Source organism: Phaenicophaeus curvirostris, chromosome 5 (assembly GCF_032191515.1).
Source record: "Phaenicophaeus curvirostris isolate KB17595 chromosome 5, BPBGC_Pcur_1.0, whole genome shotgun sequence".
NCBI classification, from domain to species: domain Eukaryota; kingdom Metazoa; phylum Chordata; class Aves; order Cuculiformes; family Cuculidae; genus Phaenicophaeus; species Phaenicophaeus curvirostris.
Genome location: NC_091396.1, coordinates 40,740,894 through 40,761,952, shown reverse-complemented (window position 1 = coordinate 40,761,952; position 21,059 = coordinate 40,740,894). Strand labels below are relative to the sequence as shown.

Sequence of the window (21,059 nt, the reverse complement as noted above, 5' to 3'; positions counted from 1 at the left end):
AACAACCCCAGCTCTCTCAGCCGCTCCTCATAAGATCTGCTCTCCAGCCATATGTAAGTCTATACTTCACTGAGTGCTCTGTTGAAAAAGTTGTTCATTTCTTTTTCATAATGTAGATAAATATACATAGAGAAGTCAGGTCACACAATGTTCAGCACAGTATTCTGTTGCTTTTCAATATAGCAGATTAAAAACATAGAAAAACTGTAATATCAACCTGAACCTAAAATTTAAGTGTAGTCAAGTGTACTATGCCACAAGACACATAAGAACAAGTCAGGTTTAAAAGGTAGTATCTCCAAGTAGATTTTTCCTTCAAACGTTGCTTTACCTGATTTCCCTTTTGTGACCATCCCAGTGAAGAATAGCTGCTTTACGTACACAGCTGAGAGCAGAATTGAAAGATTCTACAGATTAAATCGTTGCCAGAAGATGTCATTCTGAAAGACTGAAATAGGAAATGAACTGAACTGAAAAAAAGGAAATGCTGCCCAATCATCCTGAATATAGAAGTAATTAAAATACTTTAAAAAGAATAAAAACATGCAGAAGATAAAATTTACCTTTATCTAATTGTATCTCTGTTCACATCAATGTTCCTTTTGTTCTCTATTACACATTTAATCACTTTTAGACATCAACCATAACAGCAAAAGCTCAAATACTGAACTGATAATTAAACAGTAATATTTATAAGATGTTAGTTTATTCTGTAGATAGGAGCACTTAATTTAATGCACAAATACAATGAAAGTAAAATTTCTTTTTAAAGATCAGAGGAGTGCCATGCCAGTCACTCTTCAATTGAATAAAGCAGTAATTTTTGTTTTCAGAGCAGTAATAAAATTTAAATAAAATTAAAGATAGAATACTATTATATTAACTGAAGCAATAAACTTTAGAAGTGACTATAGCATCCACATTAAGCTGTCATTTTTAAAGTACAAGATTTTTAGGGGACTGTGTCCAAAGGGGAAAACTAGCTTTTTAAGCATCATTTTTTAAGATGCAAAACACGCTAGAACAGTCTGGCACCAAAATAAAGAAAACATCTTGGTACAGCAGGCACAGTGAGAGTTTACTCCACTGACACCTGCTCTACCAGAGGTAATCAGCATGAGAAGCATGAAGTGATATGGCATTGGTACTACCAGAGCTAGAAAATCAAAATAGGCTAGTAGAGAAAGTACAAAACCTTGTAAGTCCAACCTCTGACTCTTATGCCACATTTTCTGAACAATCAAAAATATTTATCACTGTGATGACTGGTAAACAACACACAGGTAGAGCACACATTCAAACTTTATAGTTTGTTTGAGCTGACTAGAAACAATTTGGTCACCTACCACGTTTATAAAACCTTATCTTTCAGTCTTACTGCACTACCATCTGGGTCTGACCAGGCAGTGAACGCTGTGAGATGAGATCCTCCCCACATGCTCCTGTATTTTGTTTCAGTTGTGCTCCTGGTGGAATCCTGAACTAGTCTGATGTGCAACAGATGGCATGGAGGACAAGGGAGCAGGAATGAGGAATGAAAGTTAACGGAAAAGACCAAAATTTCAAATAATTTGCTTTGCAGGTGATCACTATCTATAAAGTCAACTACAAATTTCTTCCACCAAGACATTTTCAGTCATCTAGTATTCCGTCTTTTCACTTGCTTATTTATGAAGCTATTTTAGTGTGTTCCATCAGCTTCTGTATTCAAACCTAAAATATAAATAAGGAAAAAGCTCCGTTTCTCCTGCAGCTCTAAAAACTTGGCCTTAAGTGGGCACACAGGGTTCTGAGTCCACACAGAAAAGGAGACAGGTAATAGCTCTGACAGGCTATCCTATAAATTCTTGCTTTAGAGTGCGAGATGCCACATTTTCATTAAAATAAAGCTGTGTATTTTTGTGTGTGTGTTTATTTAAAAACTTTTTGATTGTGGAGTTCTCAGTAAATCTGAGGAGCATGTGAAACAATTGGCAGACATGAATACGAAAAGCCTTCCACCAATATTCACTGCTGAAAATATGTTCTATTAAAAATAACAGGACAAAAATGCATCAATACAACAACGAAGAAAAAGCAGAATGAACAGACACTGGCAAATTAGAAAATCAAGGCCTTTGAGTGGTTAATAATACTTGTCAGTTAAGATAAATGTGTTTATATAAATACATGCATAAATACATTCATGTTTTTGTATTTTGAAATACAGGCCAAACCCAACTGGGATTTTTGTCTGAATACGACTTATCAGAGTTGGTCCAGTTACACAGGTGAAGTTAAAATCAACTAATGTTGAGTTTCAGATAATAGTGTTCAGATATTCAAACTGCATTATGATAAAATTTGCCCCTTGGGCATACGTCAGTTTAAATATCTCCTCTCATCAAGTTCTCAGTCTGCACTTGTTCTCAGTGGCGTGATCTAGATTTAAAACATATTTCAAACTGAACTTGATCTATGTTTTCATAGAAAGTAGCCTTCTTTATTCTTAAAGTAAAAACTCATAATGTCTTTGCTAACTGTTTAAGCATAACTGCTTCTATTAAGTGCGATGGCTGTTAAAGAGCCTACAATTGCAACAAAGTAATCAATGTATGGTATCTAAGATCACCAAGGTGTAAAAATTATAGAAGCATACTATAAATACCACAGATGCCTTGGACTCCTTGTTCACATCTTCAATTTGAATGTGACTTGATACTTTTGTGGTAAATATTAGAAAATTTTGACTTAAAACATACTTATGTTAAATACTGTACATAATAGGAGATGCAATTTAACTGTCCATATTCAGGCTGTTCTTTTACTGGTGCCAGCTTCTGCTACTACACCTATTCTAAAACATCTTTCTGTTTCCTTTTATTCATCCACTCTATAATGATGTGTAAAATTGTGGTTTCACCTCTCAAATCTTTCCTGAAGCTACTTTTTGTTACAATGATGGCTAGGTCTGTCCACATTTTAGGTCATGTCTGTAAGATTAAAAAAAACACAACTTATAAAGCAAGGTAATAAAAACTAGCAAACTGAGGAGCTTGAAGCACCTAGCTGCACTGTAAGAGACAAATAATCCTTCTTGCTTATTTCTAAGATTCTTTTCATTGTCACATCAGCATATCTTGTTTTGATTAGCTTGGAAATTCTTAACAGATGTTTAAAATCCTGTATTTGGATAATAACTAATATAAAAAGAAATAATTTGTAAAAACACTAAAAGACAGGATTTTCCCTTGCGAAACCAATTTCTTTCTATTGATTTGCAGAAAGATTTCGTAAATACCACTACGCTTCATATTCATTTGACCAACTCATCCATGGTCCAAATCCCCACCACAGAAGATGACAGATCAAGAATACTGTAATGTCACATACTAAAATATCTAAAGATAAGCAAAATAATAACTGTAGATGCATTTTTTCCCTGGCAGGGCAGAATTAATGGCATTGTTTGTATTTAAGAGTGAGATCACAGTATCTTTAATCTAGACTTCCAAAGTTCCAAAAGATTCAGAATTGAAATGTCACACAAATTATTTTAAACTGTTCAGCTTTTAGGCACAATAATACTCTATGTATCTACAGCATTTTAAACAGCCAACAATGTAAGACTGTGCCTCAACGGCAACATAGCAGAACCTTCTCTTTTAATCACAGGAAATCACTCCCCCATCACCATTTTGAAGTAGTAAATGGTGAGCTACTGACTTACTGTAATGCTTAAAGAAATACTTTGTAAGGTATTATAAGTTATTTTATTCACAAGTGAAAAGTAGTAGCTATTTAACTGTGCTCAAGACTATTCAGTTGTTCTGAACAGAAGAGACATATACATTCAGCTGAAACAGCAAAAATTTAAGGTGGCAGATGGTAATTACTGATACTGGAAGTAAGCCTGGATAAAGGTTGTTGGAACTTCAGTTTACTGTCTGATCTATAAGGTGTAGCATCTACAGTATAAAACTTTCTCATATAGAGATGGGAACACGGCTCATTACAGGCACATTAAAAAAAAAATTACTCCTCCTAAAGCACAAATACCAACCTTCCTTGTACATTTCTTTTCCAAGAAAAGACTTGATTAGGTCATGGGATAACCATAGACAAGGATGGCATGCATATCACCAGATGAAATTCCCTTTCCATATGTCTGCCCAATGTCAGAAATGGAAGTCTGATTTCCATTTCATTATCTTTCAAATTGTTACTGAAGTGATGGTTATTTGCTTGACATTTCATTCTACAATATGAAGAACATGAGATGCAGGATTGAATGCATGCATCTGGTCCTGAGTTTTATCATGTGGAAGACAGACAGAGAGAGGGAAACAAAGAGACTGTAAGTTAAATAAATAAGTTCACTTTGAGATGTGAAGTTTTAAAAGTCCCTTGTGACTTAAGAAACTCCATCAACCCAAGTCAAATGACTCCTCTAGCATAATCTGTTCCTGCCCTTTCACTAGAAGCAACTAATTCAAGGAGAACAGAATGATGGTCACCTTCAAAGCACTGACCATGACAATAAAATATGCAATAATTTGTTTGCATATATAGGACACTATAAACCTGGTTTTCAAAGTTGTTACATAAGTAAAAATACTAGATTCTGAAATCATGCTCTCTGTTACTCATTGACATTATTTAAGACTGACCAAACAACAGATTTCCCTGTTTTTAAATAATGGAAGAAATCAGGAAAAATACCAGTGTGTTGGCTTTAACCTCACAGTGCATGCATCATACTGATGCCTGAGATTAGAAACCTAGAGCTGATAAAAGAGACTGAGAAAAAGCAAAATATCTACTCACAAATATGACATTTCTCTGCAGTGATCACAAAGATGCTGAAACACTTCATTTGTACATTCCTTTTGTATCATATATTGATCTAAATGTTGAAGTCATAGAAGCATGATTAGATGTCCAGGACAAGATACAAGTCTGAAGTAATAAAGAAAACGCTGCTACCACTCTCTTTGTTTTGTCTTGTTGTCCATTTCACAAATCCATCATCATAATAAAGCACTGAGCAAGATGTAACTGTTCTGGGCTGCAGTGTTTAGTTCACTTCCTAGGTCTGAGACCAGTGTCACTATAAACCTGTCTGTCAAGGAGTATTCCCAAAATCCCAGACTGTGGTAGATAACCAATGGCTTCATCAAGTTTTTGGTTTTTTATTGAAAATCTTTTTTTGTGTATGGAAGTGTGTTTGTTTATAATGGCTGTAAAAACTGTGAAATTATGCAAAACTGAGTAGGAGATGATCCTGGAAGTGTGGGATGCTTAATTACATATCAAGAGGAAATTACATTTGTGTTCTTTTTCCCTTTATACAAAGGTTAGTTTAAACATTTCAGACCCTGTTATCCTGAGCCACCTATTATTTCTGTGATTTTAGATTTACTTTATTAATTTTTACCTTTTCTTCTAATAATCTTTAAATCCGTACTGCTTTTATCACTGACCAACTGACAGAGAAGTCCATCATAGAGTTAAGACAACCTTCCCAAGAGTGTTATTTTACCTGAGACAACTAAGTCAGATTTCAAAGTTCATTAGGCTCAACACCTGAACCCATTTCATAATTGTTTCTCTGAAGCAAGAATGGAATAGAACTTTTTTTCAGTAACATAGTAATTATCCTGGAAAGGAACATGTCTAGAAGTATACCTCACATATCTGTTTCTAGAGTACACCATTATACTTTTAACCTCTCAGCCTTTAGGTTCTGATGTTTGCTCTGAACTGTTACACAAAACCCCAAAACTTAATTCAAACATTTACTTGCAGAACAAAAATACCCAGATCCAAATATTACAGTCATGAATTAATTGTCCAAATGCTTGCTGGAAACGGAACTTACAATTGACCCTAAGAATACTATTCCATGCAATTTTTGAGTGAAGGTGAATGTCTGCTATGGACAATTGCTATTAGGATTTGTATACTTTTCAAGGGCATTAGTTACATGATTAACTTACAAGCTCTTCAGAAAAGCAATGAACTTTCCCACCAAACTATGAGTTAAATACATCAGGGTGATAGTCAGGCAGTAACACCCACAGCCTCTAGATATGAAAGTGCATCATCTTATTTCTAAAAACCATTCTTTACAGTTTATTGAACTCCATACTGTTCCAGTAGGCCTTTCCTGATGGACAAGTGGCTCAGTTGTAAAGAGATCAGTTACAAAACAAGTGGTTTCAGAAACATTCAGAAGATGGAAAAACACAAGATACACACATATATAAAAATTCCTCTTATTTTTGAGACATCTTAGAATATTACTATTTCCACTAGGAGAAAACCATTACTCTTAGCCAAGTGTCTTAAGATTCTGAAAGTCAGATGTATTTTAGGTAATTTTTACTACTAGTAATCTTAGATAAGTACTTGTTGAAAGGTATCACGGCAATTCTGAGATTTATTCTTAAAGGTACTTCTCCATGGGATTAGGAGGCAAAAACTTATATCTTCCAGCTTAAGCTGAATAGAGTTACCATTTGTTTATTTACAGAAATGAAAGAATAACTTTAGTAAATACTTAAAGAAGGATCTCATTGTTTTTCTAACATTGTACAGAGAATGCAATACATTAGAAGAGCTAAGGCAACACATATATTTAAAATCTCTTAAGCTGTCTACAGCAATCACTATAAACCACTTACATACAACTTATGTACATACTTACATACAAACTTACATACAACAGAATGAAAAATTCCATAACCAAAATCTGAATTCTTGAATACAAATGTTGACAACATCCCTCTCTCCTTTCTCTTCACCGTTGCTTGCATAAAAGATGCCACAGTGCTATGAAAACATGTTTAAAAAGTCCTAAGGGAAAAGTTTCCTAGGGTCTTTGAAATTCCTCCTTTTCCTGTAGCTTTACAGATTTCTGACACCAACACTGTTCCTGTAGTTTCTCAAACAAAGCAAAAAAAATACCCTCTAGATATAATCTTTAGATTTCCTATTATTCTTCTCAGGTTCCTTTTGGCTTTTGAAATAAGTGCAAACTGTAATCAACAGTTATATTACCAATTGTATTTTAATTTCAGTTTATCTTTCAGCGTGAAGTAGATGGCATTTGACCGCACTATTGCCCATACTTACAAGAATCGCATAGAGGCTTGACTTAATGAATAAAATAACCCCAAACCACTTTTTGTTTGGTCATTTGTTTGTCTACTTGTGTTTTTATTTATCTCTAGACAAGAAAAAAAGCATTGCTTCAAGTTCCTATCTCTATGATAAAAAGCACAGGGCAAGGAGTTATCATCTCCCCACACAGAAAATTTACTGCAACATCAACCATGTTTCCATTTCTCCCTTTTCAAACAAATATTTGTATATAATTATTCTAAGCTAGAGATTCCATACTTTTCATAGCAAAAATCAAGCTGGATTTTGGAATCCTTATTACATGAGAATTTATTTTAAGCAGTTAAGATTCTTGGCCATGGATAAGTCAAGCTGTTCAGAGATATAAAGTCATATTATTGGAGGGTAGAAACTTAATTTTGAGCTAGTCTGTTTACTTTAATAAACCTAACTATGAGACCAAGTGTTGCTTCACCACCTACTTCCTAAACTAAGAGCTATGTGGCACAGGAGCATTTTCCACCATGCAGGTGATGAAGGATATCAGTTCAAATTGTGTCTCCTGCATATAGATCTTTTGCTGTATTTTTGTTCCGTTGTTAACCTTGGCTCTTCCTCTGCTATCTCTAAAATCATTCTTGCTATGTAGAATTATGGTAAGAAAACACCAGAATAATTCATGTAATCCTAGCCAAGAGTCACTCTACAAACTACTCTTTTGGAAGCATTGAATATCAATGCAAAGAACTGCTTGACATTAGAATCTGAAAATCTAATCTGCTGAACACAACCATCTCTGTTATTTGTAGAAACAAGAATCTTGAATTTTTCTATAAATTTCAGCATGCTGCATGCCTAGATGTTGAGTTACTGGACTGCCCTGCTGCATATTCTTTGCATAGAATGCATTGTAAAAATCAACACTTTCCAATGCATCCTCCTCCAACCACCTTTGCTTACTACTGATAGTAACGAAAGGTCATGGGCCCTACACCTGAAGTTTGCATTGTGTGTAGCATCCCTATGCTGCCTGCACCAGTTCGAGTAAGCATGTTTTTGTATTTAAAATACTCTTACAAATATTAAATTTGGCAACTGGTAAGAACTATAGCCCTCTTTAATAATATCCACAAAATGATGGTAGGTGTCAATTCTTAAAGTACTTATATTCAACACATGCATTATCACGAAGGACTTAAACTCAGAGAAAAAAAGATTTGTGAAAAGGCATGTGACCTTCTTCCCACTACAATGACCATCCCCTAATTAAGCAATGCATCTGATAGTCATTAACAGGAATGAGATAATGAATCACTTTCTCTCTTCTTTGTTAATTTGCTGTAACCAAGCGGCTAATGGATGTCAGAGCTGAGTGATTGCACTGATTATAGTGATTTATAGTTGCAACAAAACAGTTTAAAACTATTCAGATTATTCATGTTAAAGATGCTTTATATTTTGTTTACTAAATGTTTCATGTTCCCCCTCATGCCCTTCTACACACAATGAGACAGGTCTTCCTGGAAAACTTGAAAGTTCCAAGATTTTTTTATTGTTTCAGAGTAAGGCATTTCATTTTGTTTATAAAAAAAAAAGTTTACCCAGTAGAAATGAAAAGCCTTAGGGTGGAAAGAAAACTTCAGTGGTGCCTAGTTCAAAAGAAGAAGGAAATAAGAGGAAATAAGGCAAACTTCAAGCCACTTACCTTAGGGCTCCCAGTCCCTTCCTCATTCTCTGCAGACACATCAGTAGCCAGTATCTCTGCTTTGATGATATCCAGGGCCCTAAGAATCCAGCTGTGTTGCCGTTTGATTTGCCTCTGTAGTTCCTTCCATTGACTTGCAATCATCTGCAGCATGTCCTTCAGTCCTTCTCCAAAACAAAGGGGAAAAAAGTAAAAATTGTAAACCCAACTGCATTATTAAATATGATTCTTTATTCAAAGAATTAGCAGGATATTTAAAAGAACAAATGCAACAAGAATTTTAATGTATTCTCTCAGCAATAAATCCAAGCACTACGATCTATTGTTCTTACTGCAAAACAATGCTGTAGGGTTAAAGCATTTCTTTTAGTTATCATGTTAAATTTTGATTATGTTTCAGCTGACTATTTCAAGAAAAGGAAAATCCCACATAAACTGTGATTTCTATGCAGTAGGGAAAGCTATGGTAATCTCAATCTTTAATATCTAGTCTTTATCTCAAAACATTTCATAATCTTCCAACTCTTACGTCTGACTTCTGTAAATATTTTCTGTAGTTTGCACATTACTCTCTTCTAAATGTATGATGACATGCACTACCCTTCTCTGCTATGGCTTCTATACATTTTTGGAACTATATATAGAAGTCACCACTTTCCTATAGTTTTCACATTACACAGATCTCTCTGATGCTGTGAAACAATAGAGGTGCAATGAATAATATGATCAGAAAATGGTAGACCAAAGGACAACTTCAACCTGGATGAAAAACATGCTAAGGAGGCCAAACTTAAGATGGCATTCTGTAGCAGTATATGCTGATCAAAACCCTATTATCATAGAAGTCATGCAAACATTTAGAAGTATAGGCAGTGATGGGGACAGAAAAAGGAAAATCAGTATATCTCTTTCCATCTTCTCAATTTAAGGCCTCTGCAGAAAAAGACAAGGCTAAACAAAGGAAGAAGGTATTTTTAATTTTAATCTACTCCTCATAAATATATTAAAATCAATGTAAGAATCAGTTTAAGTGGCAAAATAAAACTTAAGCAATGCAATTACCCATGCAGAGTATGTAAAAAAATATATATATTTGCAATCCCAATTCATTATCTTAATGTTATTTCCATAGCACCTACATCAAAGAATGTGTCAGTGTGAAGTTTTCAGTGATGTGATTTCAATTGAAACTCAGCTGAGCAGCAAGACCAAAATAAAATGAACAGACTATTTGGAGGCAGTATTTCATTTTATAAGTATCACTGCATTGTATGCAGTATATGAAACATTTATAAATCTTGAAGGTCAATCTGATAATGTAAATATTAATAATACATAAGGAAGTGAATATATGCAGTAATTTACAGCAATGCTTCTTCATTCTTTAATAGTCTGGAGACATAAAGACTTGCAATATTTCAGAAGGATTTACCTGATTTGTGAGATACAATAAGCTCAAGAAGTTGACGTCCTTCCTCTACCACTGCTTCTTTTAAAGCACAGTGGCTATCTACATTCAACTTAAAACTCTGGAAAAAAAAAAAAAGGACAAAGAAGAGAGAGAAACAAGCTCAGTATCAGACATTGGAGAGGCAGTTATCATAAAACACACATATAAAATTACCTGCTGCTTTTTATCAAGAATCATTTCGTCATTTACCCAATAGCCAAACAAATTTGTGATACTAAAAGCTATTGATATTTTAGATCTGGGCTAAAAATGTATCCATTAGATCAGCAAAGTGCATCTGTGTTGAAACATCTGACAAATCTAGAAATTCATTACATTTTATGAAAAGTCACAACCCGTAGGCTATATCTGGAGTAAGTGTTCTATAAAATACACTAAATTTATTCCACCATACATGAGCTCTGGTTTTTTTTCAGATTTCTTTGAAATGTTGGTGATAGCATTATTTTTGAAACCATAAAAAAATTACCACATTGAATATATTGGCCTTATGTGCACTTATACAAATCTATTAAAATTGTGTTTCTGAGTTAACTCTCATATCTGTTTTCAAAGAACAAATAAGACTGCTTTAGATCTCTGTGTTCTTAATTTGCAAAGTAAATATTTTTCATCCTTTTTTGCACTAATATATTTACTAGCTTGCAAAGGATCTCTGCTCTAACAGTGGTTAAATTTTATTTCTTTTTACAATTTATTTCTCATTTTTACAAAATGCATGAAAATCTGGGAACAGAGAGAGGAACTGGAACCACGATCTACAATATGTTATGCCATTCCATACACCACTGATAACTTGGATAAATTTGTCAATTGTTTGCCAGAGTTTCTCACTCATAGTTGCACATAAGAAAGAAACAAAACACAATAAAGAAAGGGGTACTTGTTGTATTTAATCACAAATCATGTGCAGCTCTGAACACATATATGTAACTCTTGTTCTCTTTGAAATGTCTACAGAATGACTGCAAACAATATTTGACCCCTTGGAAGAAAACAATTTTGCCTCTCTTGGGATTTAGTTCACTGGCAGAGATAAAAGCAGACTTTGCAAGTGCACATTTGTAGCCTATGTTTTTTATAAAACTTGTTTCTGCTTCTCCAAATACTAGTGGCTGTGCTTGTACTGAAGCAGCAGACATCACAAAATACACAGAAGCCCTCATTTTTTAGGGAAGCGACTGTTTCCTTTCTTTCCTGGTTCCTGTAGTAAGGCCGGTTGGTATAGCAGAAAATACTGTCTCCAGAATTGTAACAAAATTATGTTCTTTTACTGTATTTGTCATGGTTGAAGGAGGTACATTGCTCAGAGAGACTCTTAAGAGTCTTTTAGGCAGCAGCATACCTGACAGTGACAGAATGGTTTTGAGGATTCACTATTCAAATAAAGAGCAATAAACAGGAATTGTGCTACCTTCAGCATTTTGTCTAGCCCCGTTTTCTTTGTATGGGCATCTGAATATAATGTTTTGTACCAGCTGTTGAACAACTAGGTGAGCCAAGAGAAATCAAAAAGGAAAAAGGATGCCAAGTTTATGTCTGGCTCTTCCTGAAATCTAGAGTTTTATGAACTCAAATCTAGAAGTTCTTTTACCTTTGTAAAAGCACATCTGAACAAGCACTGACAATATTTAATTTACTGTTTACTTAAAACAGGCTAACACTGAATAGTTTGTAATCATGCACTTCACAGGAAATGCACTATGCGTGTGCCTCACACAGCAAAAGAGAAGCTAAAGGACCTGAGAGTAGGTTGTGTAATTTCATATAATTGAAGTTGAGTATAGATGCAGCTGGATGTGGCAGTGTCTCGAGATGATGTGGATGTGTTTGATAGGAAAATTGGAAAAGATGAGGTATTCTTTTTCATTAGGGGGAAAAAAAAAAGAGACTTGCTGTCCTAGAAAAGATTCATTTAACATAACACACCAGATACTACAATACAGCCTGATTTTCAGGTGCACCTATTAACCAGTAATAATGTCAACTGAAGAAGGAAAACATGATGAGTAAAGACGAATCCAAACTTCTGGGTTCTGACTAGCAATATTTGCCTTGTGCAAAATTCTGATTTTATAGATAAATTATGTGCAGCACAAATATCATGAACATACATGAAACTAGCAGAAAGAAACTCTTATCAGCACAGAAGCACCAAATGGAGGGAGTCATTCATATAAGTATAAATAAAACACAGAAGTGAAGGAAATTGTCAGTTGATGTGAAGTGTGAGTTTGGCTCTAGAATTGTATACATATATATAATTTCTTACAGGTGATAATTTCCTAAGAAACTCTAAATATCACACATGAGCACATATACATTATGGAAAATGCACGTGCACTGGCCTGACAGCGGCTTTTTAAACAACACATTAACGTCATCCCTAGCACTACAGTGTATATAATGTAGTCTACAAGCTGCAACAAGCAAAATTTCCTTATGAAGCTTTCTGTACTTTTCTCAGTCATCACGCACCTATATATAAATATCAACTGTTCTTATTTAGCAAGAAAGGAAGAGTGAGGCAAGAATCATGCAGTTTTATTAAAGCTACAGAACTGTAAATAAATGGGAATAAAGACTCCAAAAGTGTAAGTACAAAGCCCCAGGAGTGCTATCATCTGTTGGCTGCATGGGGCAAAGGAGCCCAGTCTTCACAAAATGAAGCTGTTCCCTGACTTCTAGGAAGCTGATTGATCCATTGGACAATACTACTGCAGAACCGCCACAGGGGGAAAAGCAGCGTCTACCCATCTATCTGAGTTCTGAACACACTAAAAATAAGAAAGCACTTTTCCAGCATCTCCTAATCTCTCCCTGTCAGCTTATTTGTCTGTACAATTGAGGATGAGAAAAAAACTATTTGAAAAAAATATTTATTTGAAGTTCCCCTGAGGATTTATTTTATGGCTGCAGATACTTAAATTTAGGAAACATTTACTGAGCAGGTATCCTGGGGTATATACTGATAGAGCTCTGATATGCAATCTTTCATGGGTTTGCAATTTTCTCTTCTTAGCAATTCCTTGTAATGTGGTAAAACACAACATGGATCTTGAGCAACACATATCTGCAGTATGGACAGTCAACTATAAATATTTTTGTCCCAGAGGCACACATATATAAGCACATATATTTTTCCAGTCATGTTGCATCCAACTAATTATTTCCAGTGTACTTTATGTCTCTGAAACACAAATAAGCAACAAGGTATCATGTGAAACCACAATAAAAATAGAATAGTTTAAATAGCCCAGCAGTTTACACCTATTGCCAAATTAAGATAATGTAGTAAAAGAAATATTTTAATTTTCTCAGCCAATCATACCATTAGCATGTGTTGTACTGCAGTACCTCAAGACTTAATTTTCTTCAGATTAATTTTTGATGTGTTTAAATACCTTTGAGAAAAAAATCACTGATTCTAGGCCATTTATTTTTTAGAGCAATAGTACAGACATTTAAAATTGTTGAAATTACCTAGGATTTCAGAATTTGAAAGAGAAAGCTTAATTTAAAATTTTCTAATAGTAATTTGCATTTTTGGAGAAAAACACAATATTACTAAAATATGGAATTCTATATTTAGGTACAGTTGTATATATATGTTTTGGATAAAAATGTAGCACTTTTAATTGTAATACTCATCATGACAGATATAATTCAATTGTGAAATCTACGGTTTCTAGTAGAAAAGAAATGGGATTCCTTGACTGAGACAATTCTGGAAGGATAACCAAACTTCCAGAAATATTATCAGCAATGTTATGCTTCCAGATAGGGAGACAGTTTCAATGCACAGTAAAGTTCTAAGAAAATGGAACAAAAAATATGTATGACTTATTAAATATACACTATATACCAATAATCTAAAAAAAAAAAGAAAATTTAATTTTAATTTTTTTCAAATTACAATATTTAATTTGCCCTAAAGGGAATATGACTTAAAACAGTTACTGAAAATGTATTCTTACATTCTTAATATACAGTTACTTTTGCAACAGTATTGGTCCTGGCACAGTTAGCTCCCAACAGCTAGCCTGACAAAATACCAAGATATCAAGTACTGATTTCAACTTTTGGGTATGCAAAGATAGCTTGCTTTGGTTTGTTTGTTTGTTTGTCTGTTTTTTTCTTGAAGAGTTCTGACCACAAAGAAAATCTCTGGTTACCACCCAGTCTGTATGTACTGGAGTTAGTAATCTAATAAGCCAGGTAGTAGTATTTTCATACACTTGAACACGACCTACCACTGACATTCACTAAATAAAAAAAAATAACTACCATTTAAGCTGCCCTTTTGGAAATGGTCATGTATTTAGCGTTCTAATGACATAACACTAAATATATAATCACCTGGTCAACAGCTATATAAAATGGATGTTCACATACAATTTGTACATTGCAAAAGATCCCACCTTCTAAGAAACAGTACATTTCACACATTACATCTACAAATAAATCATCATATTATTTGATTTTTTTACAATTGAGAAATTTCTTATTTAGGAAAGTCCCACATTTTAATAAATAAAGCCTATTTAGTATTAGAAGTCACTAGGATATGTTTTCCTGGGAATTAAATGGTACATGTGAAATGGTTCCAGATGATCCCTCCTTTGTCTATATACCCTAGTTGACTATAAAGAATTTTTTATTTTCTTCTTTTCTTTTAAGCTGTATTTCTGTCTGAGGGACACTCCACCTGTTAAACAGAACACAAACACTATGGAAATGCACAGTCAAGGTTGAATTTTATGACAATACCAGGGATTCTACATTTGCTTTTTAAGGATAACGTGGTGAATCCTTCTCTGAAGTTGCAGCACCCACTAAGGGTCTTTCTCATTTCTCCCATGACTGAGAACATACCTTCCCTATGGCAATGATGGCCGAGCTAATTAAAACCAACTCTTAAGCAAACCTTCAAAGCCTAACACAATATGACCATCACTTTCCCTAGATGAACTACATATTATCTCCTCCTGTAACCAGTGGGAGCTGGTAGGTATTTTGTAAGTGGAAAGATGATGTGGTCTTCTTACCCCTGTAACAATGAGAAAGCTTATAAAGACAATATTTTCTTGTGTTTCTGTAGGGGTGACTCCTTTCACTGGCATCTGTACGCAGATACAAATGGGCAAAATAACAATATCATTGTCTATGATGATTCACAATATCAGACCATAATCTAAAATGCCTTTAAAATTGACATAAAACTGATCTGGGAACTCCACTGCTGAAATCCCATAATCGTGATCTGATGCTGGCATTGTGCCACTGTAGAGTAGATCAGATGTAAGACAGTTTGACTACTCAGACAATTTCTTTGTGTAAGTTTATAATTCATTTATATGTAATATTAACTGAACTTTCTGAGTTCAAAATTTTTAGTGATGAGATAATTACAGCAACCCTAAGAATGATTTTATCCTCTTATCACTAATACACATTCTCCATCTTTCATTTGATCTGAATGAACATTTTTGCCTGGGAAGATCAAGCATATTTATGAAGATGAAAACCAGTGAGTTTAGTGATGAGCAAACAAAATATGTTTAAAGGTGGAAATGGCAAAAGATTGTAATAAATAACAAGACTGATTGAATGATGATTAAGAGAAAAGGCTATTATTAGCAACCGATATTCCACAAATAACATCTGATTCCATGAATCTGAATTCCATGAATTTTAACACCAAGCAGAAAGACTTATTGGCACAGTAGAGCATCAGATGGTATAGTAGATGGGACTAATGTAATTGAATTAAGAAAGAGAAAGTTTAATATAAATACCAGTGAAATTTCCCCTGAAAGTCAGATCTATTAGATTGTGTAATGATCTCCTAAGGGAAACAGTGAAAGTCCTGATCCCTTGAGACCTTTAAATCTAGACTGGATACAAATGCAGGAGGACTGCAATGTAATGGGCTGATAGTGCAGTAGCCTAGGTTTTTCACATGCTACAGAATTTGTGATGGGCCAGCAAAACTAAACAGAAAGGGTCAGGCTCTACCCCCAGAGTCCAACAGCAATTAATCCTTTTGTAAAACCACCTCATCCCTTTCTTCTCTGTCGCAGCTTCTTCCATTCCACTATTAGGCAATCAATGTTTTTTCCCTTTGTTATCTCTTAAACAAACATGAATAGCACAATCTTCCTCACACTAAAAACATTAGATCCCCCCTTTCTGTTTCTCATTCCTCATTGTGTTTGCCATCTCTTAGGTAATTTAGCCAAGTTCTGAATGCATAATTTTAGATGTGGAGAAAAATGATAGCTAGCTGAGCTGTCAGGGAAGTCTGTTTTGCAAATTTAGTTTAGAAGGCATAGAGGCTATTTTTGCAGATATTTCATACTTCAAACTCACATAGATTCTTATGATGCTAATTCTCTTTTTTGTGTGTGTTTCACTACATAACTTTCTATTTGCTCTTTCCTGTTTAAGCATTTTACATTGTTAAAAAAAGAAAAGTTAACATAAGGCTTCATAAATTGAATCTCCATTTGTTTATTATCAAGAAACAAGAAGGGATGGAAGAACACAGACAGGAAAGCATATGGGCAAAATGGCTCTACAATGAAACAATTGTTAAGTTGCCATAAGCATGGTGAACTGAATATTCAGTCCACCATATATAACTGTCCTCAATAATTTCTTGTCTTCTTGAGATTCTCAGAAATAATCTGCAGAAGCCAAGAGTCTTCTGACTCCTTTTTCGTTCAAGGTGGCATGTGTTAGGCTGATCTTACATGTTTCTAGTTACAATTCTTCCACCTCGAGATCCACCACACCTGAAAGCTACTTCATCAAAATATGCCTAAGTTGTATTGTCCTACCACAAGCAGATAAAAAACAAACAAGAGAAAACAGCTTTCCACTCCATAGGAGAACTCATGGGGCATAATGGCCTTGGCAAATATAGAGTTACAAGGGAGAAAAAACATATACATATATCGATATAATTTAAATTTAAATTTACTGACTTACAAACAAAACAGATATAAGGTTTTATGCAATTTAAAGGTGAACTAAAATAGCTCCTTAGCAAAATACACCTAATAGACTCAGATCCAAAATTATTAGCCCAATTAATGTGTAGAATTAAGAAATGAAAAAAAAATAGCATAGGAGATGCAAAGAAAAGCATTACCAATTAAGACCTCCATTCATACCTTGAATTTTCTATTTTTCTGCTGAAAACATTGGTATTGCAAACATCAAAACCCAGACAGCAATTGTATTATTTTAGTACTGAAAATGTGAAAATGTGTCTCTCTCTGAGAGACATAGCGTAGAACCCATGGGACTGGACTCTTGGCAGGTAAGTAAAAGCAAATATAGTTTAACTGTTGCTGAAAGTATGTTTGCTTGTCCTTTGAGAACCTGCCATTGTATTCTTTTAATGATTTCCAATCTGCGAATTTTTATAAAATAAATTTCATATCACTTTCAAAGGCAAATTACAGACCACATCTATATTGATCATACTGGCATACTAAAATTTCAGGCAATAGCATACATTTTAATAGACATAAAAAGTATAGAGTTCCTACATAAGCATTATGCAATTTATTAATAAAATAAACATTATTTTCAAATAAAATTTTAAAGGTGTTTCAAAAGTTGTTAGAGTGCTAAATTAGTGTAAAGAGCATTACCAAGCTGTCATTCAAAGAGCGGTGATTTTGCAATTGCTATAAAGCTTCTAAGTCAGAACTTACGCAAAATACTTTTTCACGGGAATTCCCTGATTGAGTTATTTCAAAACATTTGATAATAGTAGTATGATTTCATTAGACTACTATAGGCACTGAATCTCATGCAAGTGATGGAGGTTAGATTTTGGACATTACTATTTTCCCTCCTCCTTCAGCGGAAGAAGCAAAGCTACTATAGGATGATGTCCTAATGTGCTTTCCTTGTGGTTTAACAATTCCTCTGCCCAGAGACAGCTGAAGCTCTCAGAACCAGAAAAGCTGGGACAGCCTCCTGTGGAGCTACTTAATAACTAATCTGTTACAGGCAGGCCCAACAGTGCTAACTTTTAGTATGGGGTCCTCTCCCCTTCCTATGCACAACTGTGTAAATTTGTGTTGGTAGCAAAGAGAAGAAAAGAAGCCCTGGGAACATCTGAACCAATAAAAAACCAAAGTAACTGCAATATCTTTTCTTTCTTCATAGCTGTATGAAGTACCTACACAAAGTTAGATCTCTACAGATTTGGAAGACAGGTTTAGAAAAAAGTAGTACTTTTAACAGTATTCAATTAATTCTGTCTGTGGAAAATTATTAAGAAATTATTGCTTATGCTACAGGCTTGCACAAAACAAACATCCTGAATAGGACTAGCTGGTAACAACAGCATGGGAGGACAGTAAGTGGACAGACCTTTACTTCATAGAAAACAGACACAGTAATAACAGATCTCCCACTTCTGTGATACCGAGAGCATAAACACAGCTCATTCCTTCTCCTTAAAAAAAAAAAGATATGTGTCAGCTTTTCTTCATTGCATGACCTTATGGGAAACAATTTTAAATCAAATGCAGTATTTCTGTATCAGTCAACAGTACTGTGATTAGAGCCGGATTTTCTCTTAAATACCTGATTTTTCTCTTATTTATTCATTAAAAAAATCACTAACATTCAAAAGAACAGTTCAAACAGTTTAGAAATCTATATTTTTCACACTGCTGGCAGTTGTACATTCTCTAGCTCCAGACTATAACACAGGTACAGCCAAATGTGTTAAATGACAGCAACATCTCCTTTGATGTTCTCGGGCACTTTAACTCAAGAAACTCACAGCTGACAATATACGTGCATTACGCCTGTTTAAGGTTGATGTCTTACTTCCTCTGAAGTCCTTTTATTTCACTGTGTTATTGAAATCTGCTGGGTTTAGTGTATATCTTTGATTTGTACGTTCTGCAGATTGCTTCCTATATAAAAGGATATACATTCAGGAAACTCTGCATACCCAAAATACCTTTCAAGATAACAGCATAAAATTCAGAAGTTCAAACTAGCAATAGGCTAAACAGATCCAAAATCCTTAGAGAAGCAGGAGATTAGTCCGCTCATGGTGCTTAGCCTCTTTAGCACCATTATCTTGCAAATACTATTGCATATTTTGAGGAAAATATATAAATTGGCTGCCATGGACATTGGGAATGCCCATATAGAAAGCACAGTGCATAACTCAGCTATTTCAGAATCTTTAATAAAATTACTGTTACCACCACTACCACTAAGACAGCCAGTAGATTAGCCCAAGGCACGTGTATTTAACCTTATTTTCAATGAGAATGACTATTTAATACTTCTCTAAACTGATATTTTTTCAGAAAATGAGATTTTACAGGCAGATGAGAATAGGTTGCTTTGGGTTTTTTTCAGATATAGCAGACAGGTTACAAACAGATAATCAGTTATCATGAGATATCACAGACACATCATTACTTCACCAACACAATTTCTTAAACATGAAAATACAATCTACTTCCTGTATGAAAGCATTTGCTGTTTAAAGCTAAGAAAGTGCTGAGACTTGATGTGCCCAGAAACATTTATAGTGGACACAGGAAAATTCTTATTTTGTTTCTCTTTAAATAATACATCTCTCAAAACTCCCATATCTTAAAAGATTCTGGGTTTGGAATGGAGAAGATATCTAAACTTTCTATACAGAAAAGAAGGAAATGTTAGTGTGAATCAACTTTTGTAATTTGTTTCAAAATATTAGTGATACTTTATGATATTTTTAAAACTGTAGCATGTAAAGTAAATATGGTGACTGAGAAGGTTAAAATTATGGAATAATTCTAGGTTAAAAAGCACTTTAATCGGGCACAAAGCTTGCAACTAAATTGAGAAAAATATTACATCCAGGGATCACACAATTTATTAGAAAACAAAGCCAAGAATTTCATATTTATGGCAATGATCATTTAGCATATCCAAACAATACTTTGCACTGCAATGATTCCACGCAATCCTAGCCACTCATAATTTCTAAAGAACATTTCTATCTATCCTAGTTTCAACTGATCAGAACATATAACTTTTTACTTAAAACCAAATGAGGTGGGGAGTGAGCAAGAGGCTGTGTTGTGCTTAGCTGCTGGTTGGGGTTAAACCATGACACACAGTTACAGTAACAGTAAATTGAAACATTGAGAGCAGCCCTGGAGAGAAGGACTTGAGGATGCTGGTGGATGAAAAGCTGAACATGAGCCAGCAATGTGCCCTTGCAGCCTAGGTGTCCAACCTTATCCTGGGCTGCATCAAAAGAAGTATGGCCAGCAGGTCAAGGGAGGTGATTCTCCCACTCTACTACACTTTTATGAGACGCCATCTGGAGTACTACATCCAGCCCTGTATTTGAGTATTTGGATTTGGAGCATCCAGCACAGGAAAGACATGGACCTGGTGGAGCAAGTCCAGAGGAGGGCCACAAAAATGATCAGGGGGGAGGAACGCCTCTCCTGTGAGGAAAGGCTGAGAGAGTTCGGATTGTTCAGCTTGGAGAAGAGAAGACTCTGGGGAGACCTTATTGTGGCCTTTCAGTACATAAAAGGGCCTTATAAGAAAGGTAGGAACAAACTTTTTAGCATAGCCTGTTGAGATTAGAACAAGGGGTAATGGTTTTAAACTAAAGGAGGGCAGACTTAGCATAGATATAAGGTAGACATTTTTTTACGATACAGGTGGCAAAACACTGAACAGGTTACCCAGAGAGGTCGTATTACATAGATGCTCCATCCCAGGCAA

At 34.7% G+C, this 21,059-nt stretch overlaps 1 protein-coding gene across 5 annotated transcripts in view; it reads right to left on the bottom strand.

The window, feature by feature from the left end:
* Positions 1-21,059, bottom strand: part of AKAP6 (A-kinase anchoring protein 6) — a 284,802-nt gene that overhangs the window by 132,685 nt on the left and 131,058 nt on the right. For 4 of the 5 annotated variants that reach the window (XM_069858426.1, XM_069858427.1, XM_069858423.1 and 1 more), the window contains exons 6-7: positions 10,242-10,338; positions 8,810-8,976 (exon numbers count right to left, since the gene is read on the bottom strand). In XM_069858426.1, the coding sequence (XP_069714527.1) occupies positions 8,810-8,976; positions 10,242-10,338 (264 nt within the window). The remainder of the gene's footprint in view (positions 1-8,809; positions 8,977-10,241; positions 10,339-21,059) is intronic. The other variant, XM_069858425.1, reaches the window with a different exon arrangement.